Source organism: Anguilla rostrata, chromosome 17, assembly GCF_018555375.3.
Source record: "Anguilla rostrata isolate EN2019 chromosome 17, ASM1855537v3, whole genome shotgun sequence".
Classification (NCBI taxonomy): Eukaryota; Metazoa; Chordata; class Actinopteri; order Anguilliformes; family Anguillidae; genus Anguilla; species Anguilla rostrata.
Window position 1 is genome coordinate 1,915,012 of NC_057949.1, and position 27,317 is coordinate 1,942,328.

General features: G+C 46.9%; 1 protein-coding gene across 2 annotated transcripts in view; it reads right to left on the reverse strand.

Moving 5' to 3' along the window:
- Positions 1-1,048: 1,048 nt before the first annotated feature.
- The window catches only part of LOC135243763 (ATP-citrate synthase-like), a 41,550-nt gene continuing 15,281 nt past the window's right edge, over positions 1,049-27,317 (reverse strand). For both annotated transcript variants that reach the window (XM_064315787.1, XM_064315786.1), the window contains exons 6-23: positions 25,468-25,547; positions 20,915-21,045; positions 19,696-19,814; positions 16,387-16,523; positions 16,072-16,133; positions 15,715-15,832; positions 13,170-13,321; positions 12,703-12,796; positions 10,987-11,128; positions 9,954-10,122; positions 8,240-8,344; positions 7,498-7,694; positions 5,847-5,928; positions 5,508-5,618; positions 5,072-5,199; positions 3,648-3,741; positions 3,265-3,419; positions 1,049-1,299 (exon numbers count right to left, since the gene is read on the reverse strand). In XM_064315787.1, the coding sequence (XP_064171857.1) occupies positions 1,101-1,299; positions 3,265-3,419; positions 3,648-3,741; positions 5,072-5,199; positions 5,508-5,618; positions 5,847-5,928; positions 7,498-7,694; positions 8,240-8,344; positions 9,954-10,122; positions 10,987-11,128; positions 12,703-12,796; positions 13,170-13,321; positions 15,715-15,832; positions 16,072-16,133; positions 16,387-16,523; positions 19,696-19,814; positions 20,915-21,045; positions 25,468-25,547 (2,275 nt within the window). In that variant the 3' untranslated portion in view covers positions 1,049-1,100. The remainder of the gene's footprint in view (positions 1,300-3,264; positions 3,420-3,647; positions 3,742-5,071; positions 5,200-5,507; positions 5,619-5,846; positions 5,929-7,497; positions 7,695-8,239; positions 8,345-9,953; positions 10,123-10,986; positions 11,129-12,702; positions 12,797-13,169; positions 13,322-15,714; positions 15,833-16,071; positions 16,134-16,386; positions 16,524-19,695; positions 19,815-20,914; positions 21,046-25,467; positions 25,548-27,317) is intronic.

Here is a 27,317-nt window from a genome sequence, read left to right on the forward strand (position 1 = left end):
AAAGTGTGCCGTCAGACACGCGTGATTGGGTCCCTGGGAACCTGCGGCAGGGCAGTGGTGCGCTCAGTGAGGTAACCTGCGCACTACTCCACAGGAAAGACAGTCTGTCTCAGGTACTACTGTGCTGTAGGTACCCATGTGCAGAGGCCAGGCTGTATGTGCAGAGGCCAGGCTGTATGTACAGAGACCAGGCTGTATGTACAGAGACCAGGCTGTATGTGCAGAGGCCAGGCTGTATGTACAGAGGCCAGGCTGTATGTACAGAGGCCAGGCTGTATGTACAGAGACCAGGCTGTATGTACAGAGGCCAGGCTGTACGTGCAGAGGCCAGGCTGTATGTGCAGAGGCCAGGGGTACTGTAGGCACTTGCAGGGGTGAGTCACGAGACCCTGTGGCCGAGGCCCATGTGCAGAGCCAGGCTTTTCGAGCATCTTTTTGACGAATCCATGGGAAGAGCCGGCTGTCAAACGCGTTGCTGACAGCTGTAGCAGCAGCATCCAGAGACCGCTATGCAGAGCCGGTCCCCTAGGCATCAAGAACACACACACATGACCTGCCGATCATGATCGCGCCCCCTTCTTCACACGAATCCATGACACAGCCGCTGTCAAAGCTGCTAACTGCACAGCAGCACCACTCTCCAACGCGTCCCTAACCACATAAACACACACACATGCACACACACACACACACACGCACCAACAATACCCAGATGAGCACAAAAATACAGATGTGAAAAACCACGCGCCACTAAATACAAGAACACGCTCCAGGAGCTACACTCACCAAACAAAAACAGCGCCTTCCTAAGTAAACCAGCATGAGTTCTCCTAAATCAAGAGATGGCTTCAGGACTAGCTTTGGTCTCTCCTAAATCAAAGGGAACAGCGCCTTCCCAGGAGCTAGCAGGGGTCTCTCCTAAATCAAAGGGAACAGCGCCTTCCCAGGAGCTAGCGGGGGTCTCTCCTAAATCAAAGGGAACAGTGCTTGCAGGAGCTAGTGGGTCCTCCTAAATCAAAGGAACGTGCTGCAGGAGCTAGCGGGGGTCTCTCCTAAATCAAAGGGAACAGTGCCTCTGCAGGAGCTAGCGGGGGTCTCTCCTAAATCAAAGGGAACAGTGCCTCTGCAGGAGCTAGCGGGGGCCTTACGATGGTCAGGAGGCCGGAGGTCAGGCTGGAGATGAGGTCCTTGCCGGCACGGGCGCAGACGATGGTGTTGTGTGCGCCGGAAACCGCCGGGCCGTGATCCGCCGTCACCATGAGGCACATCTCAATGAACTGGCAGGCATAGCGCGGCAACCTGCCGGCAGACTCCACCGTTACCATCACAGCAAGACTCCACCAGCATTACAATCACGGCAGACTCCACCAGCATTACAATCACGGCAAGACTCCACCAGCATTACCATCACGGCAAGACTCCACCAGCATTACAATCACGGCAGAGTCCACCAGCATTACCATCATGGCAAGACTCCACCAGCATTACAATCACGACAGACTCCACCAGCATTACCATCATGACAGACTCCACCTGCATTACAATCACGACAGACTCCACTAGCATTACCATCATGGCAAGACTCCACCAGCATTACCATCACAGCAAGTCTCCACCCGCATTACCATCACAGCAAGTCTCCACCAGCATTACAATCACAACAAGACTCCACCACCATTACAATCACAACAAGACTCCACCACCATTACCATCATGGCAAGACTCTCACCCAACAAACTCAACCAGGCCTGCCTCTACCTAAAATTAGCCATTCAACAAGCCTGCAGTTAACATAAACACTACTGCACTCAGCAAACAACTAGGCTGCCATTTGACTAACACTGCACTCAAACACACATCAACAGGCACATATCAGTGACTGGTTGGCATGGCATGGCAATCTGGTGCCATGGCGTGAGCTGTCAATCATCAGTCTCATGACCCGTACCCAGCCTCTGAATTAGAGCAAGCTGTTAATTATTCTTAATAAAAAACCTTTCACTGAGGGTTGGTATACCATATTAAAGGCACGTAACATTAGCATAGCTAGCAGAGTGCTCCATCCTGGATTACATCAGTCACTGCTTCATCTGCATTACATCACAGCAACTCCACCATTACCATCAGCAAGCTCCACCAGATTACAATCACAACAAGACTCCACCCCATTACAATCACAAAGCTCACCACCATTACCATCATGGCAAGACTCTCACCCAACAAACTCAACCAGGCCTGCCTCTACCTAAACTGCACCTAATTAGCCATTCAACAAGCCTGCAGTTAACATAAACACTACTGCACTCAGCAAACAACTAGGCTGCCATTTGACTAACACTGCACTCAAACACACATCAACAGGCACTATCATGACTGTTGCAGGCTGGCAATCTGGTGCCATGGCGTGAGCTTCAATCACATCTCAGACCTACCCAGCCTCTGAATAGGCAGCTGTTATTATTTTAAAAAAACCTTTCACTGAGGGTTGGTATACCATATTAAAGGCACGTAACATTAGCAATAGCTATGCCAGAATGTGCAGGTCCCATCCCTGGACTTTTAATCAGTCTTTCATCATGCTTTCATTTTCTGCAATGTGCTATGGCAGTGGTGTCAAACTCGTTGCCATGGAGGGCCGTGTGTATGCAGGTTTTCATTCCAACCAATTAATGCTGCCTTAATTGAGTCCAATTACTCATTCAGCCATATGCGTTTAACTGCATTGAAGCACAGAATATAAGAAAATTTTTATTTAGACAATGCGGGTCACCATAGACGTCGGGTCACCATTGTGCACAAACCTGCATCCCTAATTCAGCAAATAATTTAACTAATTATATAATCAAGATCTGAGGCTGGAATGAAAACCTGCATACACACGGCCCTCCATGGCAACGAGTTTGACACCACTGTGCTATGGGGTCCAAACTGCTGAATATGTGGACACCTGGTCACTGAAACTAAAATAGCAGAAACGCGCATTTCTTAAAATAGGTTTAAGAAAACAATAAATTAACTGATCCACAAACACTAACACACTTACCTTTGACAAATTATAATCAGTAACTGCAGTAGTCCAAAAAAATTGATAAATAAGTATTGTAAAATATTTTCTCAATTATTAACAATCTCCAATTTTTGTGTGGTGATAATTTAATAACAGCATATTGCCACATTTGGTCTGGCCAAGATGTATACTGACAGAATGAAAGTTTTGGCCTTGGAACCCCAAAGGCATGCTGGGATAGGTGGGGCCCCACACACCTCCTCTGGAACCACAGGAGCCCCAGAACTCCTCCCAGGCCCATCTCCTCCTTGAACACCTCCGTGATCGGCATGCCAGCATATAGCAGCTCCTGGCCCCGCTCGTCACAGATACTGGTCATGAAGGAGGCGGGCTTCCTGATCATACCCAGCTCCTATAGGGGGAGACCGTGATGAGGTCATGCAGGAAGTAGGGTTTCTGGATAGGTATTGGATAAATTACCAGAATGGACAGGCTTATGAATTGCACAGCTTTCTCCAGGCTTACAGTAGAATGCTATCAGCCTAGCACACACAAGGCTGGCCATTATACATTATACAATGATGTTATGTTCTTGCTCTTTGGTGTCGAGTCATGGGGATGCACAGGTTGGCACCCTTACCCGTGCCCAGGAATAGTCCATTGGCACCGTTGGAGGGGGTACCTCCGCTGCAGGAACAATGGTTCCCTTGGCAACAAGGTCTTCGTAAACAGTCCTGCAGATCACAACAGGAAAGATGAGCATACAGTAAAGACAGAGCAGATCTTCAGGTGCAAATAACCACCATGGAAACATGAATATGGAAACTTCTTAAAGGAAAATAGCACTGAATAGGCAAAACAAAACTATGAACACAATAAAGCGGGTGCATAACGGGCATGAACTGGCTTCTTATCAGCCATATCCAAATAAATGTGTGTGTGTGTGTGCGTGTGTGTGTGTGTGTATGATGGTTATATGGCATGGGCTGTGTGTGTGTGTGTGTGTGTGTGTGTGTGTGTGTGTGTGTATGATGGTTATATGGCATGGGCTGTGTGTGTGTGTGTATGATGGTTATATGGCATGGGCGTGTGTGTGTGTGTGTGTGTGTGTATGATGGTTATATGGCATGGGCTGTGTGTGTGTGTGTGTGTGTGTGTGTGTGTGTGTGTGTGTGTGTATGATGGTTATATGGCATGGGCTGTTGTGTGTGTGTGTGTGTGTAGATGGTTATATGGCATGGGCTGTGTGAGTTGTGTGGTGTGGATGTTATATGGCATGGCTGTGTTGTGTGTTCATGATGGTATATGGCATAGGCTGTGTGTGTGTGTATGAGGTTATATGGCATGGCTATGTGTGTGTGTGTGTGTGTAGATGGTTAATGGCATGGGCTGTGTGGTGTGTATGATGGTTATATGGCATAGGCTGTGTGTGTGTGTATGATGGTTATATGGCATGGGCTGTGTGTGTGTGTGTGTGTGTGTGTGTGTGTGTATGATGGTTATATGGCATAGGCTGTGTGTGTGTGTATGATGGTTATATGGCATGGGCTGTATGTGTGTGTGTGTGTGTGTATGATGGTTATATGGCATGGGCTGTATGTGTGTGTGTGTGTGTGTATGATGGTTATATGGCATGGGCTGTGTGTGTGTGTATGATGGTTATATGGCATGGGCTGTGTGTGTGTGTGTATGATGGTTATATGGCATAGGCTGTGTGTGTGTGTATGATGGTTATATGGCATGGGCTGTGTGTGTGTGTGTATGATGGTTATATGGCATGGGCTGTGTGTGTGTGTGTATGATGGTTATATGGCATGGGCTGTGTGTGTGTGTGTGTGTGTGTGTGTGTGTGTATATATGATGTTTATATGGCATGGGCTGTGTGTGTGTGTGTGTATGATGGTTATATGGCATGGGCTGTGTATGTGTGTGTGTGTGTGTGTGTGTGTGTGTGTGTATGATGGTTATATGGCATGGGCTGTATGTGTGTGTGTGTGTGTGTGTGTGTGTGTGTATGATGGTTATATGGCATGGGCTGTTTGTGTGTGTGTATTTGACACTGACTTGATGAGGTCTCCCAACTCGTCGAAGCTCTTGGGAACGAAGGCACCTGCCTCCTTCAGGGCCTGGTTCTTAGCCACTGCTGTCTCAGAGGCCTGGTTGGCACAGGCCCCGGCGTGGCCAAACTGCACCTGTGTACAAAAACCATACCCACAGTGCATCAGTGCCACCCTCCACATGCCCAGCTTGTCTCAGCATTGTCCCGACAGTCCCCAAATCAGCAACACATGCAGTGCCCCTACACATCCCAAATAACCAGTGTGCCTCAGCTGTGTCCCTATAGCACCAATGCTGCTCAGCTGTTTCCCTATATTACCACTGCACCATATCTGTGTCCTTCATTATTACAGGCAATGGCCTGTAATAATGCTCATGCTGACTGCTCCTCCGTGCTCCCCCCCCTTCCCCCTCCCCCTCCCCCACAGGTGTGCTCTCTGACCTCAGAGGTGAACAGGGTGGCGCACGTCCCGATGCACCAGCACACCACCGGCTTGGTGATCCTGCCCTTCCGAATTCCCTGGCAGATCTTGTATTCCTCTGTTCCTCCGATCTACAGCAAACACAGGGCGGGCAAATGGGCGAGAAACCAGGACGGCAGCCCAGGCTAAGATTCAATCAACTCCAGTTTAAATCAAGGTTCATCAAAGTGAACTCAAAGGCAAAAACAAAGCATGTATTTATGAGTCAGAGCTAATGAGTCAGAGCTAATGAGCCAGAGTTAATGAGTCAGCGTTTATGAGTCAGAGTAGCTGACAGAGCGTAGGGCCTGACTGCTCACCTCTCCCAGAACCACAATCATTTTCACTCCGGGGGTGTCCTGGTAGCGCAGCACGTGCTCCATGAACGTGGAGCCAGGATACCTGCAGTGACACACACAGACACACACACGCACGCACATGCACACACGCACATGCACACACACATGCACACACGCACGCACGCACGCCGCACATGCACGCACGCATGCATGCACATAAACGTACAGGATTAGAGAAACACAGAGTGTGAGCACAATCCCTGCACGTGCTACTCAAGAACCTTACAGCACATTTAATTTATAATGAACATAAAGAAACAAACAATAAACAAAAATGACAGAATTCAGACTGAACTAAATTACGTTAATTGAAATGATGATTACACCTCTGGATTGGTCAGTTAAATATGAAAGAGACGATGAGACCGCCTGATTGGTCAGTTACATAAGAAAAAGATTATGAGACCTCCTGATTGGTCAGTTACATAAGAGAAAGGTTATGAGACCCCTTGATTGGTCAGTTATATGGGCGAGATGACGAGGCCTCCTGATTGGTTAGCTAAATAAGGGAGAGGTGATATGACTTCCTGTTTGGTCAGTTAAATAAGACAGATGAGGGCTCCTGATTGGTTCATTAAATAAGGGCGAGATGATGAGGCCTCCTGATTGGTTAGTTAAACAAGGGAGAGATAATGAGGCCTCCTGATTGGTCAGTTACATTACAGAAAGATGACGAGACCTCCTGATTGGTCAGTTATAAGGGAGAAATGATGAGACCTCCTGTTTGGTCAGTTAAATAAGACAGAGATGAGGGCTCCTGATTGGTTAGTTAAATAAGGGAGAGATGATGAGGCCTCCTGATTGGTTAGTTGAATTTGGGAGAGATGATGAGGCCTCCTGATTGGTCAGTTACATAACAGAAAGATGATGAGACCTCCTGATTGGTCAGTTATAAGGGAGATATGATGAGACCTCCTGATCGCCTTGTAACCCCTCCCACCCGCCCAAAGGGATCACAGAGCTTCTCCACCCTAGCTCCCCAGTGGTGGAACGAACTCCCCGTCCCTCTCCGAACCTCCCCCTCACTATCCATCTTCCGCCGTGGCCTGAAGACTCATCTCTTCAGACTATACCTAGACTAACCACCACCACGCTGTATAAAAAAAAAAAATAAAAAAAAAAAACCCTTTTTCCTGTCACTTGTTACATGTTGCCCCATCCCTGCACTTCTTGGTAATTTGTATTTGTCCTAATACTGTAGCTTATTCTTCTGCCTAGTTGGCTTTGCAGATGTTAGACCAGAATAGTGTTCATTGTTCTTGGCTAGAAATAGCTGTACAAAATAAGTAATTTTACCTTACTGAACCTGTGTTCAGCAGTTGTCTACGATCATGAAAATGCACTTTTTGTACGTCGCTTTGGATAAAAGCGTCTGCCAAATGAATGTAATGTAATGTAATGATTGGTCGGTTATAATGGGAGAGATGATGAGGCCTCCTGATTGTTTAGTTAAATATGGGAGAGATGATGAAGCCTCCTGAGGGGTCAGTTAAATAAGGGTGAGATGATGAGGCCTCCTGATTGGTCAGTTAAATAAGGGTGAGATGATGAGGCCTCCTGATTGGTCAGTTAAATATGGGAGAGATGATGAAGCCTCCTGATTGGCGCCCACCTGTCGCCCCCGATGGCCACGCCCTCGTAGACCCCGTCGGTGGTTCGGGAGATGATGTTGTTGAGCTCGTTGGACATGCCTCCGGAGCGGGACACGTAGGCCACGCTGCCGGGCCGGTACAGCTTGGAGGCCAGGATGTTATCCAGCATGCCCCCCGTGTTCCCGATCTTAAAGCAGCCCGGCTTGATTCCGCCCACCTGGGGTAACACACACAGTCAGGCCTCAGCCACCTTCCCATTCATCACCTAAAATGAATGCCTATACAGCCTTGTCTTTCAGTTTTAAGTACCATGTATCCAAAGAGTATTTGGAAAACTTTGTTGTCTACATGAACCACCAATAGCTAGCAATGTTTGCATCAACTTTCAAAAACAAAAGGTAGCATGCTAGAAACCGTGCGCAAAAATAAATTCTAACCATTTCCAGCCATGTTGTTAATTTGGATTAAAGGATAAATTAACCATTTCAGGGATTTTTGGATACTCTCAGGATTCTTCTGAAGTGGGTAGACATTTCATCATTCCAAAATATTTAATTTTGCCTACCATTACCTGTAATTTTACAATTTGTAACCACTATTAGCGAAGAACAACTGTTAAACTTTGCAAAAGAGATCATTTAATTGAGCAGGCCAAGTTCCATAACTTTCCTGGATGCAAGTAAGACTCTAAAGACCATGGAGTATGGGAACCCTGCACACGCATGCATGCGCATGTTACTGTTTCCACGGGCGTGGCCTTACCGTTGCCGGGCCAATGATGGTGACGCCCCTCTCATCTGCCCTTTTGATCAGTTTCCTGGTCTGGGCTTCAGGGATGCCCTCAGCAATGATGGCGATGGTGTGAATCTGGAAGAGCATTGGTTAACGCATTAGACCCAGCCCCCAGAGCTGACTGACCCAGCACCCAGAGCTCACAGACCCAGCACCCAGAGCTAACTGACCCAGCGCCCAGAGCTCACAGACCCAGCACCCAGGCCTCACAGACCCAGCACCCAGACCTCAGAGACCCAGCACCCAGAGCTGACTGACCCAGCACCCAGTGCTCACAGACCCAGCACCCAGAGCTCACAGACCCAGCACCCAGAGGTGACTGACCCTGCACCCAGAGTTCACAGGCCCAGCACCCAGAGCTGACTGACCCAGCACCCAGAGCTCAAAGACCCAGCACCCAGAGCTGACTGACCCAGCACTCACAGACCCAGCACCCAGAGCTAACTGACCCAGCACCAAGAGCTCAAAGACCCAGCACCCAGAGCTGACTGACCCAGCACCCAGAGATCAAAGACCCAGCACCCAGAGCTCACAGACCCAGCACCCAGAGCTCACAGACCCAGCACCCAGAGCTGACTGACCCAGCACCCAGAGCTCAAAGACCCAGCACCCAGAGCTGACTGACCCAGCACCCAGAGCTCAAAGACCCAGCACCCAGAGCTGACTGACCCAGCACCCAGAGCTCACAGACCAAGCACCCAGAGCTGACTGACCCAGCACCCAGAGCTCACAGACCCAGCACCCACAGCTGACTGACCCAGCATGCAGAGCTGACTGAGCCAGCACTCAGAGATCACAGACCCAGCACCTAAAGCTGACTGACCCAGCACCCAGAGCTCACAGACCCAGCACCCAGGCCTCACAGACCCAGCACCCAGACCTCAGAGACCCAGCACCCAGAGCTGACTGACCCAGCACCCAGTGCTCACAGACCCAGCACCCAGAGCTGACTGACCCAGCATGCAGAGCTGACTGACCCAGCACACAAAGCTGACTGAGCCAGCACTCAGAGCTGACTGACCCAGCACCCAAAGCTGACTGACCCAGCACCCAGAGCTCACAGACCCAGCACCCAGGCCTCACAGACCCAGCACCCAGACCTCAGAGACCCAGCACCCAGAGCTCACAGACCCAGCACCCAGAGCTGACTGACCCAGCACCCAGAGCTGACTGACCCAGCACTCACAGACCCAGCACCCAGAGCTAACTGACCCAGCACCCAGAGCTCAAAGACCCAGCACCCAGAGCTCACAGACCCAGCACCCAGAGCTCACGGACCCAGCACCCAGAGCTCACAGACCCAGCACCCAGAGCTGACTGACCCAGCACTCACAGACCCAGCACCCAGAGCTGACTGACCCAGCACCCAGAGCTCAAAGACCCAGCACCCAGAGCTGACTGACCCAGCACTCACAGACCCAGCACCCAGAGCTGACTGACCTAGCACCCAGTGCTCACAGACGCAGCACCCAGTGCTCACAGACCCAGCACCCAGAGCTGACTGACCCAGCACCCAGTGCTCACAGACCCAGCACCCAGAGCTCACAGACGCAGCACCCAGTGCTCACAGACCCAGCACCCAGAGCTGACTGACCCAGTACCCAGAGATCAAAGACCCAGCACCCAGACACAAAGCTCACAGACACAGATGGCCTGTAACAGTTCTGCTGATTGGCCTGCTCACCTGGGGGTACTGCATGGTTTCCATGGTGCTGTCGAAGGCGGAGCGCAGGGAGGCGAAGCTGATGAGCACGTCCACCTCCGGGTGCTTCTTCATGGCGTCGCCCATGTTCTTATACACCGGCAGCAGGATCTCCTTGTGTCCCCAGTAGAACTTCTGCTTGTGGTCCCCGCTGTAACGCACAAGCATACAAACACACACACACACACGCGCACACACACACACATGCACACAAGCACACACACACACACACACACACATGCACACAAGCACACACACGCACGCATGCACACACAACCACACACATGCACACACACACACACACGCACACGTACACACACACGCGCGCACACATACACACACACGCACACGTACACACACACATGCACACACACACACACACGTACACGCACACGTACACACACACGTGCACACACACGTGCACACATGCACACGTACACACACGCACACGTACACACGCACACGCGCGCACGTACACGTGCACACACACGCACGCACACGTGCACACACACACGCGCACACGTACACGCACACGCACACATGCACACATACACACACACGCACGCACACGTGCACACACACACACACACACACACACATACATACACTTGCTTTAAGACTGTGAAAGCTGAATAGAACTGCAGTCACAGCTGTGCAGGCCCTTAAACTGGGAACACACCAAGGCGACGATCGGTCGAAAATAGTGGGTACACGCATTAGGGTACAGTCTGCCTGGTGTGTGTGTGTGTGTGTGTGTGTGTCTTAGGCTGTGGTTGGACCCCGTCGGTCAGCCCTTAAAGCCGAATAGCTGCGAATGAAGAGGTGAGCGTCTGCACAGTGACGCAACTTGGTCAGAGTTGGGTCGGCTCCCTCCTGACCAGCGCCCACCAGAACCGCACGCTGCCAGCCGGCTATCGAGCGTCCGTCGGCTCGGTGTATTCCCTGCTTTAGAGCGCAGGCACCCGGGACTCAGGAAACAGGAAGTGAAACAGGAAGTGAGACGGTGGAGACCTACGTGAAGGGGTACAACATGGCGGCCACGGACGGCTCCTCGCGGGAGCACACGTAGTCGAAGTCCAGCATGCCCTGCACAGCCCGCGTCTGCATGCCCCACACGATGGACTTGGTGTGCTCACTGAACAGAGTGGAGGCTTTGGCTGCAGGGACACAGAGGCACACATTATACTTTATACTTTTACACAGTTCTTCTGGAATATTGAATATTCTGCTGTCTTGGCTTTTGAACTTTGGTCTTGGTGCAAACTTGGAAATTAACTTTGGAGAGAAAAGCAGTGGTTAGGTTAGGTATCTTCTTTCATTCATTTCTTCGGTGACTGTAACTTGTTTATGTATGTAATGTTAATTGTGTTTAAGGTAGTCAACCATTGTCTTTCGATTAAATTTTTCATACCGACAGCTTGAACTTTAACCTAAAAAAAAAAATGGTGTCACTGTCCAAGTACAGTGCACTGTATATTTTTCCTGATAATCCATAGCTAGGGCATAGGTTTTGATTCTAATTAATATTTTGAATAAGATTGGATTTGTTTTCTTCCAAATATAATAACTAAGCTGCAAGTTTTGACTGATAAATATTTAGAAAAATGGGATAAATCTCCACAACCAGGCTTTAGATAGTGTAGATCTTTTCTTGGTGTGCCACACATTAAACTAAAAACCCAAACTGAAATGTATAGCAGGCGAGACAGGCTAGCAGCTGAGGAAGACAGCTGTTGCAGCTGCAACCTCGCTAAAATGGTGACATCCTCAGACCAGATAACAGCAGAGTAAATATCACATGTACTAAACATGCACACGTCTGGCCTGGCCAATCAGACTGTGGAGCACAGCAGCAAGGCTGAAACAGAGAGACTCAATTCACTATGCAGCAGCAATTACACTGTCTTTCCCCCAGGGGGAGCTCACAGGCTCACAGAGGAGGAGGAGGCAGGGCTCACCACATCCTGGCAGGGGCTTGCTCTACCTCCACGAGCCTGCAGGGGGAGCTCTGGTACAGTCTGCAGCCTCTCATAAACAGAGCTGAGGAGTTCCAACCGGCCACAACTGATCTGGCTGCAGAAACGCTGTGATTTCAGCGCTCATAACTCTGAACAGTCACAGAACAGCCTCTTCTCATCTCCCTTGCTGCCTGTCTTTATCAGGCGGCCGCATTACAGAGGCATTAAAACATTAAAATCCTGCTGTGTATCGCAGGAAACCATTTCCATACCGCCACCACCTGACCTGTAAACCTTGAGGACACAATCAGCTGTCCGGTAGCCTGCAGATGTGAATGTGCTTTTGGGGGCCTGTTGCCCTTGGTTACCTGCTGCTCACAGCCTGGCCTACACCCTACATCCCCCCCCCCCACCCCGATTGCTGCGTCTCCAACAGCAGGCGATCTGGAGATCCGTTACGTGTCCCTCTGCAGCTCTCTGCCAGCACAACGACTTTTAAACCCAACTGAACATATTTATTACTTTAGTGTGGTTTTTTACATAACTGCACAGCTGATTAAATGGGCCATTGCTTTTGTATCTGCAAGTTCACTTTAACTGTTGAACACTGCGGGACACCCTGGCTGGCAAGCGTTCCATTCAGAAAAGAAAATCGATTGGATGATTGATTATCTGATTAAGCTGATTGACGGTATGCCAGGTTTGGCGGGTTTGGGGACTCAGAGGGGAAGTGTACAGGGAACGCTGGGGAGCGGGGGGGGGTAGTACTCCACCTGGGGGGAAGCCCGGTTTGGCTGTTTTTGAGGGAGACGCCCCGCTGCCAGGTTTGGGCTCAGAGAAGGAAGAGGTCCTGCTGGTGACCGGGGTCTGTGGGGCAGACGGGATGTGAGGAAACTCCGCCCACAGGGGGTCAAAGGTCAAACTGCACAGGTTTACATGCACATACGCAGGCACAAAATCACACACGCACACACACACACATGCATGCAGGTACACATTTACATATGCACACGTATATACGCTCATACACACACACACATATGCACAAAAACATGCATGTACATATAAACACATGCATGCATGCACGCAGACACACACACACACTCATACACACACACGCACACGCACACATACATACACACACTCACACACACATACACATACACACCCATACACACGCACACGCGCGCACACGCACACACGCACACACGCACACACACACACACACACACACACACACCGAGGAGCTGCCGGAGTTGAGCAGGAAGTTGGCGGTGTGGGCAGCCATGGGGGGCTGATTGGGGATTGGCCGGTGGCCCAGCGCCATGCCGACGATGGCAGTCATGTGGGTCTCCGTGCCGAAGACGTGGATGGGAATGCCGGTGGTTTTACCTGCGGGAAGCAGGAGACAGGCAGAGTTAATCAACACACACACAACGTCAGTTTTGTGACTTCGTATACGGTCTCTTCACGTCCTCTTCCGTAAGCTAGGTCGGTAGAGAAGCTAATATAAATGAAAATGCCACTCAAAAATTGTATGCTGTCATAGCAACAAGATAAACCCGACAATAGCCATAAGATATGCCAATACAGCAGTGCTGCACACTGAATAACGAAATGAACAAGACAAAGTTTAAAAAAATGATACCATTTCATTCTACAGTCAATATCTGGGACTAAATATTGAATAAATACATAACCGTACCCTTGGATTCACAAAATGGGGGTGGACGACGGTGTCCACCCACCTTTGGTAAATAAATAAATAACTGACCAGCAGTTTTACAAATAACTATGACAATCCAGTTAATTTAGCCTCCAGTCCATGTGTTCCCTCTAGCCAGTTACTCACTCAACCAATCAAAAATCCGAAGAAAAAAAACTCAGGAGGAACAGTTGTTTATATAGACAGGCACAGAAAGAAAAATGTTGTTGATTGTCTTGATTGTTTGGAAGTGGGCGTGGTAGGTAATTTCATTAACATGTAATTTCATCTATGCAACATTTTAAAGAGCGATGAATAAACAGCCCCCATGAACGCTGACTATTGTTAACGGCAACTTTGATTGCTTGAGCAATATCAGCAGGTTGCTGGTCAGCAGCTAAGCTAGGATTGAATATTTCCCACATTTCCTACATAACGTTTTATTCAGTGGAGACTGCTGAGCTGAAAATCGATGGGGCGCAAAACTTTCCTTTAAACTAATCATTGATCTCAACTTGTTTTCATTAGTAATTTCCTTTTATAATCAAGTGTGCCAACGATCGGATTAAATGGCAAGTAGCCTAACATACAGCGTCTTCATACCGTGTTAGAGGGATTAAATCATAAATTCAATTTATCCGTTAAAAATCCATTTTAATCACCAAGTAGTCTACACTTAACAAACAAGATACACCAGTCTGTTATCTACCGTGTTAGTTTTCAGAATAACCCAGCAAAAATAAAACCTGCACTTCAATTTTGTATACAATCTGCATTGCAGATATTTGCCATGAATATGAGTGCGGAGAAAGAAGTGCATGTATGCGCAAACAATGTTGATTAAAAATGTGCACAATTTTGTACTGCAAATGAAAATAAGTGTAGGCTAAGTAAGGCCTAGGCTACTCGCTAAAACTGCCTATTTTGGGAGAGCTGGCTATATATGATAGTATTGAGTAGCCTATTTTGTGGATTAATTGTATTGATACTCAGTGAAAATCGGCAGAAGATTCTGCCACTGCTTAGTGATTAAAACAGATTTTTCTAAATCGCATTTATCATTTCATCTCCCTAACACAATGCGAAGAAGCTGTGTCCCTTTCCAATTGATTAGTCAGATGTTTGCATGCTTGTTATTCACTGAAAATTAATTAAAACAGTTTGAGATCAATGATTAGTTTAAAGGAAAGTTTTGCGCCTCACCAGTTTAAGAAAGATGGATAAAGGAAGAAGAAAGTGAGGACAAGAGGAGGATGACTGATTATTTTTGCGGGTAAAAAAATTCTCAGCATTAATGACACTCAATAAACTTGAAATATATTATGTAAAAGCTTGCATCAATAGTATACATTCTTTTTAAACCATTGTTTTCCTTAATTACAATGATGTGCACAATACATTAAAGATACAACTGTTTTGAGCTGAGACATTCATTGTACCTTTTTTCACCCACCTCCCAAATCCCAATTTAACCCCTACACACACACACACTCATATACATACACACACACACATACAACCACACCATACACACACACACACATATATACACACAACACACAAAACACACTCATATACACACAACACAACACACATACACACCACATACACACACACACACACACACAACACACACACACACACACACACACACACACACACACACACTCATATACACACACACACACACTCATATACACACACACACACTCATATACATACACACACACACACATACACACTCATATACATACACACACTCATATACATACACAAACACACACATACACACTCATATACACACACACACCCACACACGCACAGACAGACAGATACTCATACACACACACACACACTCATATACATACACACACACACACACACACACATACACTCATATACACACACACACACTCATATACATACACACACACATACACACACATACATGGACACAAACACACACTCATAAGCCCACACATGCACACACACTGCTGCGATGGCACATGACCCATTTCCTGTGCTGAAAATACACCTCTGGCTCGAGCGTGTTTCACTTCCGGCCACACCGCTCACTCACCCACTTCCCCCATCACTCTCAGCCCCTCCTGGTAGTTGGGCCCGCCCCGTCGCACAAAAATGCTGACCTCGTGTTCCTTCAGGGGCCCCTGGTAGTCCCGTATGGCCCTCACGATGCCCTGTAGAGACGCACAGCAGGGCAGTCAGAGGGCTGGGCTGCTCATTCAGACCTGCGCTGCATGTGAACCCGCTGATACAGTACAAACAGGTACACCATGAGCCACAATATTTAAAGATACACCTGTGGATCTGCGCCTAGAAAATGGCGGTATCGGTCAGTGAACCTGTACACCATGGCGTGCATGCGGTCAGCAGCGCATTGTGAAGCGCCTCACTGCACGGTCTTTGTGCTCCTGACCTTAAACGTAGCCGCCACATTGGTGAAGTTCGCTATGCTTCCTCCGATGATGAGGACTTTCCCTGCGGGATCAGAAAACAGACGGAAATTTCCTCAGATGTTGAATTCACCTTTGGTTAAGATAAGTCTTTTTAAACGTCTGCTTGTTCTGATTGATTATCTTGTCTTATTTCAAACTCTAAGAGTGTCCATTTTATTACCTTTATAATTTATTATAACTCATGGCCTGAAAAGCACTTGAGAAATGAAGCTGATTTGAATTATTATTATTATTATTATTATTATAATTATTATTATTATTAAGCACCCCCGTACCATCCGGGTGTTTCCCGCGGGTCATGAGGGACAGGATGGTCTTGGCGTAGTCGTAGGTCTGCTGCTCGCTGGGGGCTCCGGAATACTCCCCGTAATTGGCCAGCTCATCGACCCCGCCCAGGTCACAGATGGTGTCACTGCAGGAAGTCAAATTTCAGATCAAACTTCAGATTCAGGTGGAGCCAAACTATACAAAACATGAGCAGCAGAAATCCCCTGGAAGATGGATTGTTAAAAAAAAGAAGCTAAATGTATGATTTCTCAACACTGAGGCTTGAGTTCATATTCCGTGTATTACACACACACGCATGTTGAATCTTGAACAGCATGATTCCACAGTGCTCCAACAGGACATGAATGTAATGTAGGTACTCTCGTCAGGGGTTGGTTGTTTCATAGTAGTACACACATTTGCAACCGTAGAGGAGGAGGCAAAACAGTCTATGCAGACGAACTGCAGTAAACACCTTTGGGTTGAATAATACTGCCGTAAAAATGGAATCAGGGGATGGTCTGGGTAGAAGAAGGAACCCTTCAACTTAGTCAAATCAGAGAAGGACAAATGTTGCATGCAGTTTACTTCAGTTTGGATTAGACAACAAAATCTCAACATTTTGCAATCCAGTACAGACAATAGCACTTCCAATAGCTCTGTAGACATACATGATTAAAATGACTGCTTAGTCAGGACCCAGTTCTGTGAAGCTGTCCTGAAACTAGACATTTTTGAAAACGGTGTATTACAAAGGCAGATTTTATTGGGTGAAAAGGGAAAAAGATCATTTAAACAGCGTGACAAATCAGCAAATCCAAAAAAAGATTGTATAGCTATTTTGAGTGCTTAAGCCCTTAAGACACACTGGTCCAAATTGCATTCGGTTTTTTTTATTACGGTGAAATTTTCAATAAAAGTGGTCACACAACATACCATTTCAAACTCAAGGTTCTGTCTCTATGAACAACTTCATGATGCCAATGTTTGGGTGACAACAGTTCCCAACAGGCTTGGGGGGTCCTCACCTTGTATGCATTTTGGAAATCCACAGACTACATGAATCACGATAAAGTCAGTATTCTTATCACAGCAAGGTTCCAGCAAACAAAAGTTTTTCGTCACAAAAACTTAGAGAAACGTAGATAGAATGTCCATTGTGTACTCAGCAATTCTCTGGAGGATTTATCGTTGCTGTTCATTTTGCTGTTGCATACACACCAAGAGTACTGTGTAAATAGGAACTGTTATTATGGCCGGTTTATAGACTCTCTGGTACAAGATGAGCCCACCTCCAAGGTTCTCTGATCAGTACTAGCCAAGCAGTGCTTTAGTATAGCCAATGGGATCCGCTATGTGCAAGTAATCACACGTCATGGGCAGTGTAACTGCCCTGTACACAGCCAGCCAATAGCAAACTATTATAGTGACAACTGAGAACCATTTCAGCCAATGAAATTTCTCATGGTGTATAGGTTATTAGGCTTGCATAAAAGAACATGCACTGTTTCTCTCACGTAAACAAACCGTCACTTTTTCAGGACGCATGCTGAGGATGTTACACACTGGCAAAAAAAAGTTATTGAGACTTTATAGGCTACCTAAAAAAGTTGCTGTTTTGCAACAAAAATTTATTTTGCAATGCCTATGTCTAAACAGAGGACTAGGCATTTGGAAGAAATAACATTTTACATGTTTCATACAAGGACAGTGAAAAAAGCTTTGACTCCACAGCAGAGAGCGTAAAAAAAAGGGCTAATATACATCGGAAAGGGCCGCATTCTCAATCAGTCCAAACGTCTGAGGAAGGCTGACTGGTGAAACTCACCCCTGCATTATTTTAATAAATGTGAAAGGTCACTACTCTTTAAAACAGATCCCTGCAATAGTGAGCGGCAGCCTTAATTATACAGCAGCAATGAGAATCCATGCAGGTTTAGGCAGGAAGTTGAGGTTCAGGCAATCAATGAAGCTGAAAACACTACAGGTCATGGTGTGTACCTTCGGTGCAGAAGCCCTCTTCTTCATTAAAACAGCTCTAGGAAATCTGGAGCCAATGACTAACCCTGCTGCCTTGCTGTGCTGCGCTCAATGTCAGACTGCTTGTTATTTCTGACGTGGCCAGGCTTGTCCGTGTGCTGCAGTTACCCATTTGGCTCTTATCTCAGCTTAATTAATGAGCACTTTCTGGGCACTGCCAGCTTGCCAGTCTGCCTCTGTACTGGACTGTGTTCCAAAACCCAATTTCAGCCTGCCAACACAGAGAAGTGGCTGGGGTCAGTATCCCGGGGCTACAGACACGGTGGAGGGGCTGGGGTCAGTACCCAGGGGCTACAGACACGGTGGAGGGGCTGGGGTCAGTACCCAGGGGCTACAGACACGGTGGAGGGGCTGGGGTCAGTACCCAGGGGCTACAGACACAGTGGAGGGGCTGGGGTCAGTACCCAGGGACTACATACACAGTGGTGGGGCTGGGGTCAGTACCCAGGGGCTACAGACACAGTGGTGGGGCTGGAGTCAGTACCCAGGGGCTACAGACACAGTGGAGGGGCTGGGGTCAGTACCCAGGGGCTACATACACAGTGGAGGGGCTGGGGTCAGTACCCAGGGGCTACAGAGGTGGTGGAGGGGTTGGGGTCAGTACCCAGGAGCTACAGACACGATGGAGAGGCTGGGGTCAGTACCCATTACGCAGATAAACAGAACTGGAGCTTTATTTTTCTTATTCTGGGCTGTAAACAGACCAAAGGCCTGTACGGACACTCTTGAGGTCCACTAGAAAACAGCATCTGACAGAAAATCATGGAGCTGGATTTCTAGAACATGAGCAAGGGATTCATGAAGCTCTAGCCTTGCGTACCAGGTTTATACCCTCTCCACTACAAGCCATGTGAATACACAGCAGTTAAGATCCATAAATCAGACCCCTTGTTGGAGTGTAGCCGATATTTTACAACCAACCTGATTGATCAACCAATCACTTGAACCTCAGTGAAGGTGGGTGGAAGGCGGTACTTGAAACCGGGTGATTCAAACATAAACTCACTGATTCAGAATTCAGACACAGGGAAGTAGATGACTGGTGAGAGAAGGTGTGTGTCAAACACGTTACACATCTGTGAACCATTCTCTGAGATTCAGTAAGGACAGGGTGTGTTAAGATGTATCCAGATCTGATGTCTAATTTTTATAATTTTGCTTAAGCTCTCAACAGTGCTATCAGGAAACAGCTATTAAATAAAAAAAGCTATAAAACAGATTTGGTGGAGTATGAGGAGGGTCAGATGTTTTGCTCTGAAACAAGGCCTGTACTATACCTGTACACCACAGAGGCCCCTCCCCCAGCCACCATGGTCCAGATCCTTCCCTGTGGGTTCAGCAGGGTGAGCTTCAGACTGGCCCCGCTCTTAGCATCCAGGTCAGCAATGTAGGCCTCCTGCAGAAGCCAAAGGACAAACAGTCACAGAAGTGCACTTTGGGAAATGTAGGCCTCCTGCAGAAGCCAAAGGACAAACAGTCACAGAAGTGCATTTTGGGAAATGTAGGCCTCCTGCAGAAGCCAAATGACAAGCAGTCACAGAGGTGTACTCTGGGAAAATATAGGCCTCCTGGGGATCCAGGGCTAAGCAGTTAGAAAAGTGTACTCTGGGTAACAATTGAGATCATACAGGATACACTAATTTATGTGAATAAACCCCAGACTAATGTATCACAAAACACCCATGATGATAATACTGTATATATTCCAATACCATTCTAATACTATATACAATGATAATATATACCAACATAGTTTTGGCTTAAGGACGAAATATTGTGGCTTATTTATTGCTTTAATGCATCAATTAATCAGCTGGTCATGACAATCTCTCCCTGCATCCATAGTGAGGGGTTGGATTAATGCATTTATTCAACATTAAAAAATGCTGCTTTAACATTAATATTATTATGAAATATTATGTACTGCCCGCTGCTCAGATCCACATTAGCTTTCTCTGCGTGACAAACATGCTGGTCTCTAAAGGCAGAGGAGGGATGCATATGCACAGACACAAGGTGCAGAGACGGCAGGGTTTGGTGATGGCTGTGCTCATGGTGTCGGGGGGAATAGAAATGATAAATCAAATTACAGAAAGTGCAGACCTGCGGAGACCCTGCGTATGGCTGACAGCTGGAGCGGCAAAGTTAACAGCTTCACTCCACCCCCTGACCCACTCCCGCCCTCCCACTCCCTCTCTCTCACTCTCTCCCTCTCTCTCTCTCCATCTCTCTCACCCACTCTCACCCGCTCTCTCCCTCCCTCTCCCCCTCTCTCTCCCTCCCTCTCCCCCTCTCTCTCCCTCCCTCTCCCCCTCTCTCTCTCCCTCTCTCTCCCACCACCCCATTTCCCTTCCTCTGTAAAGCAAGCGGATGCTCCATTTCAGCTCCATTAAAGAGAGCTGTCTGGTTCAGAGTAGGACCGCTGCCTGTAACCTGCTCTGTGAATGTTGGCCTATTGCATGTTGTGCAGTGAACTCTGTATCCAGAAGGGCTCACCTCAGGGTAGGCCTCTCTCCCAAAGGGAGGGGGGAACTCCAGGTCGCCCCACTTGGCCTTGCAGATGTAGTCTGCTGTGGCGTCAATCTTGGCCGCCATGTCCAGCACGAACACGCCACTCTGGGTCACCACTGAGAGAAGAAATGGCCAGTCAGCTGCATTTACACAGCTAACATATTCACCTTCACTCTACACTAACACAGCTAAAACATTCACCTTTACTCTACACTAACACAGCTAACACATTCACCTTTACTCTACACTAAGACAGCTCTTACACACTGCCTTTACTCTACACTAACACAGCTAACACATTCGCCTTTACTCTACACTAACACAGCTAACACATTCGCCTTTACTCTACACTAACACAGCTCTTACAAACTTCGCCTTTACTCTACACTAACACAGCTAACACATTTGCCTTTACTCTACACTAACACAGCTAACACATTCGCCTTTACTCTAGACTAACACAGCTAACACATTCACCTTTACTCTACACTAACACAGCTCTTACACACTTCACCTTTACTCTAACTAAACAGCTAACACTTCCTTACTCTATACTAACACAGCTTACACACTGCCTTTACTCTACACTAACACAGCTAACACACTTTGCCTTTACTCTACACTAACACAGCTAAAACACTCGCCTTTACTCTACACTAACTCAGCTAACACACTTCGCCTTTACTCTACACTAACAGCTCTTACACTCTGCCTTTACTCTACACTAACACAGCTCTTACACACTTCGCCTTTACTCTACACTAACACAGCTAACACACTTTGCCTTTACTCTACACTAACACAGCTAAAACACTCGCCTTTACACTAACACAGCTAACACATTCGCCTTTACTCTAGACTAACACAGCTAACACATTCGCCTTTACTCTACACTAACACAGCTCTTACACACTTCACCTTTACTCTACACTAAGACAGCTCTTACACACTGCCTTTACTCTACACTAACACAGCTAAAACACTCGCCTTTACTCTACACTAACTCAGCTAACACACTTCGCCTTTACTCTATACTAACACAGCTCTTACACTCTGCCTTTACTCTACACTAACAGCTCTTACACTCTGCCTTTACTCTACACTAACACAGCTCTTACACACTTTGCCTTTACTCTACACTAACACAGCTCTTACACACTTCGCCTTTACTCTACACTAACACAGCTAACACATTCGCCTTTACTCTATACTAACACAGCTAACACATTCGCCTTTACTCTATACTAACACAGCTCTTACACACTGCCTTTACTCTACACTAACACAGCTAACACATTCGCCTTTACTCTAGACTAACACAGCTAACACATTCGCCTTTACTCTACACTAACACAGCTCTTACACACTGCCTTTACTCTACACTAACACAGCTAACACATTCACCTTTACTCTACACTAACACAGCTAACACATTCACCTTTACTCTACACTAACACAGCTCTTACACACTGCCTTTACTCTACACTAACACAGCTCTTACACACTGCCTTTACTCTACACTAACACAGCTAACACATTCGCCTTTACTCTACACTAACACAGCTCATACACACTGCATTTACTCTATACTAACACAGCGCATATACAGCAGAAATAAGGCTCAAATAGGATTTCAGAAATGAGCCCAAGTGCATTATGTGCTGCAGTAACGAATGAGCACGGATGGTCGCAGAGGGAGTCATTAGGCAGCATCTGTAATGAAATTAAACTAACTCTCTCTCTCTCTCTTTCTCTGTGCCTTGGCAGCTCGCTCAGATTAGATTTACTCTGCAGACAGGTGCAGATGGAGGGGGCTGGGACAAGAACAGGACCTTCTGGAAACCTGTCACTGAGAGCAATGCAGCAGTCCAGCTTCTTAAAGAAAACATGTCATGGATAAAAACAACAGGGCTTGAGTAAGCTCAGTGAGCACATCAATAGCTATAGTGTGACAGCTCACCCAGAATCAATGTGAATACCTTTTTTGCCCTTCAACGTTCACAAATGTTTACAATATCAAATGACACTTTAAATAGTTGCTTGGAAAATTATGACATTGACCACTTCCAATGTTGCTCATACCACCACAATTTTTGTGAAACTATGTGCTTCCTCTGTAAAAAAATAATCTCAGGAAAGATCACAATTAAAGATGTTCAGCTTTCAAATGGTCTTAAGCCGCATTTCCACCAAAATTAACTTTTAGTCCCAGGAACTACTTTTCAAGGAACTAAAAGGTTCCTTCAGCCCATGGTTGTCTGCGTTTCCACCGCGGCCTAAAGTCCCGCGAAGATTAGGCAAATTAGCCCACTGAAGTATGAAAAAGCGACGTTGTCGTCGGTCCATCTGTCCTATGATTTCTTCTGTAACCCCATACTACCACCGAAGTAGCCTACATTATTTTCTAATAACCGGGACAGCCCGGAGGTGTTTATTCCACTTATATACAACGGGCTACCAACAATGACAGTATATGGTTACTTTTATATTTATTGATTTTTATCGATTTAATCACCTGGAATTGAAATATTCTTCTGCAGCCGTTTGGGCATATTTTACCGTTGTCAAGCAAAAATGTCGTTGGTAGTTGAACTTGGACCGTTGTTATGCAACAAATAGTATATAACAGGCCAATAGTCAGATTGTAACTGTTTTATATATCCTCTCAAACACATTCATTATGTTTTTATGCGAACATTCGCTTTCATGTCTTGACATCCGAAGCGACAGAATGCATTCACATTTCCAATATAACTGGCAACAACAGCAGAAAACATGCACACGTTGTAAACAATTTGCTGTTTGATTACTTTCTCATCGTCAATTCCATATAGGCTAATCGCAAAATGACAAGAATAGAACGAAAACTCGGACTTGCGTGAAAATTTAAATTAGTAGTGGTACAGCCACCGTTTGCTTTCCTTCGAAGTTACTGCTAGCCGAGCAGCAAAGTGTGCCCTCCAGATGCGAAACATGCACCATAAATTAGTCCATAGTCTTCCTGGTCTTTTCGTGGAATTGAAGAATGGCAGTAAAATGGAGTAAAATTATGTCTGAAAAAGCTAAAGGGACGTTTACTAGAATTAACCTGTTATTTTACCCTGACAAAAAGTGCGGAAGGTGATTTCCAGTTTGCTTTTACTGTATCACCAATGTTAATTACGCAGAACTACCGCATACCTCACATAACTGTATCAAACGTTTTGAGTCAATTACAACGGGCTAACAAAGAAAATCCGGAAGAAAATATTTAGCAACCGAATTAATCCGTTTGAATGTTTTGGTAGCCTACGTAATATGCTGTCCCAGCACGAATGCTTAGCATTTTATAAAACGAATACTAAAGCAAGAAAAGAACAGAAGAGCACACGTTATAATTCCAAGACGTTGGCAGGCTATAACCAAAACTAGGCTACTGCGCCGCATAACATACAAGTTTGATTTGAAGTTATTATGAAAATAAATTGGTTTGCGGCTGCATATATTCAAACATGGCGGTTGAAAATAAATACAAAAAAATGCTGCGAGTACTCGACCAATCAGAAATGTTCAGCGCTGCAAGCTCCACCCAAAAGGTTCCTGTACTTTCGGAAAGTACTACCCCCCGAGCAAGAACTTTTTGGGGGGTAAAATAAAGCCCCAGGAACTAAATTTAGACCCTAGTTCCTGCAGTGGAAATGCACTGAGTTCCTCAAAAGGTTCCTAGTTCCGGGGTAAATTTCCTGCGGTGGCTTTAGTGACCTGGTTAGAAGTGACTGGGAGGGTGTAGTTATCTAAACTGTAAAAAAAACCTTTCAACATTGACTGATGGCTGTTGGTGGAAGAGGTTCACTTCAACAGCAAAGGTGCTAAAATCCTTGATATGCAGACCTTCATACTGGAATGGCAAAAAATGATATTTAGATTGATTAAATTTCCAGGGGGATTGTTGATGCCAGGCCTAGAGCCTTCAATAGTAAAACGCAGATCAGAGTTAGTAGTGTTAGAAAGGGCGCGGGAACCCAGGGCTAATTATCTGGGGAAGCCAGTAACCGAGGAGCCTATACCTATAGCATTTAAGCACTCAAATGATGTGAAAGTCTGCACTTCAAGGATTCTTTTCATCTATGTAGGTGTTTTATAAGTATTTTAAGCTATTTTAAAATGCTTTTACGTATGTGTTAAGTTTACAGCTTCTGCTAACCGCCTTTCATTGTGTTGAAACAGACCTCAGTTCAGCTCTCATGCGTGAGAGGCTAACAGCTAGCCTGATCTGTGGTCAGAGATGCTTCTGAGAAATGGAGGATAAGAAACAGGAAGTAGACGCCAGCAGAGAACCCAACAGGCTGATGAACTGATAAGCCGGAGCACCAGATATGGATCAATGAGCCAGCAGCCCTGAAGAGGAAGCTGCTTTAATTCAGAACTCAGCCACTTCCCTAAGTTCAGCTCAACCTCGTCTAGTTACAGTACGTATACTGGGGACGTTACAGTTAGCTCCGGAGCTAATGTTAGGGGCCAGGTCATCCTGGTAAGGGGTAGAGGGCCACAGGGCATACCCAGGGGATTGATCTCCAGGTAGGTGAAGTACAGGTCCTCGTAGAGGTGGAAGAGTCCGGTGATGAAGCTGGCCAGGGCACTGAAGGACAAACATGTGACAGTCATCAACTCTGCAGCATCGGACACTTACCCACTCTCACTTACCTGCTCACACTTACCCGCTCACATTTACCCACTCTCACTTACCTGCTCACTTACCCGCTCACACTTATCCGCCTACACTTACCCGTCCACACTTACCCACTCACACTTACCCACTCATTTACCTGCTCACACTTACCCGCTCACTTACCCGCCTACACATACCCCCTCACTTACCCGCTCACACTTATCCGCCTACACTTACCCGCTCACACTTAGCCGCCTACACTTACCCGCTCACACTTACCCACTCATTTACCTGCTCACACTTACCCGCTCACACTTACCCCCTCACTTACCCGCTCACACTTACCCGCTCACACTTACCCACTCATTTACCCACTCATTTACCCGCTCACACTTACCCCCTCACACTTACCCGCTCACTTACCCGCCCACACTTACCCACTCACACTTACCCCCTCACTTACCCGCTCACACTTACCCACTCATTTACCCGCTCACACTTACCCCCTCACACTTACCCGCTCACTTACCCGCCCACACTTACCCACTCACACTTACCCGCTTACACTTACCCGCTTACACTTAACCGCCCTCACTTCACCAAACAGAGACAGCAAGACTTTCTTTTCTCCCTTTTTCATTTTCTTCACAGAAATCAACCAATCACGTATTACTTGCATTCATTTCATTTCACTATTCTTCAATGAAGTACGCACAGGTCTTTACACCACACTGCTGTGACCTCAGTGTCAATATAGTCACTTAATATAGTCTTGGCCTGAGACACATTAGACCTGGTTCCACTGTATTTGCTATTAGACTTGACTGATGGCCTGGCTTCCAACATGAGTGGGTAAAGTCAGACTGGCATTGTATATGCCTCTCCTGGTGAATGTGCTTCAGCCGGCATAAACTAAATCTCTACCCAAGCTGCTTTGGCAGGCATAAACTACTTCTCTACCCAAGGTGCTTTGGCGGGCATAAACTACACCCCTACCCAAGGTGCTTTGGCGGGCATAAACTACATCCCTACCCAAGGTGCTTTGGTGGGCATAAACTACATCTCTACCCAAGGTGCTTTGGCGGGCATAAACCACATCCCTACCCAAGGTGCTTCAGCAGGCATAAACTACATCTCTACCCAAGGTGCTTTGGTGGGCATAAACTACATCCCTACCCAAGGTGCTTCAGCAGGCATAAACTACATCTCTACCCAAGGTGCTTCAGCAGGCATAAACTACATCCCTACCCAAGGTGCTTTGGCAGGCGTAAACTACATCCCTACCCAAGGTGCTTTGGCAGGCGTAAACTACATCCCTACCCAAGGTGCTTCAGCAGGCATAAACTACATCTCTACCCAAGGTGCTTCAGCAGGCATAAACTACATCTCTACCCAAGGTGCTTCAGCAGGCATAAACTACATCTCTACCCAAGGTGCTTTGGTGGGCATAAACTACATCCCTACCCAAGGTGCTTTGGCAGGCGTAAACTACATCCCTACCCAAGGTGCTTCAGCAGGCATAAACTACATCTCTACCCAAGGTGCTTCAGCAGGCATAAACTACATCTCTACCCAAGGTGCTTTGGTGGGCATAAACTACATCCCTACCCAAGGTGCTTTGGCAGGCGTAAACTACATCCCTACCCAAGCTGCTTTGGCAGGCGTAAACTACATCCCTACCCAAGGTGCTTTGGCAGGCGTAAACTACATCCCTACCCAAGGTGCTTCAGCAGGCATAAA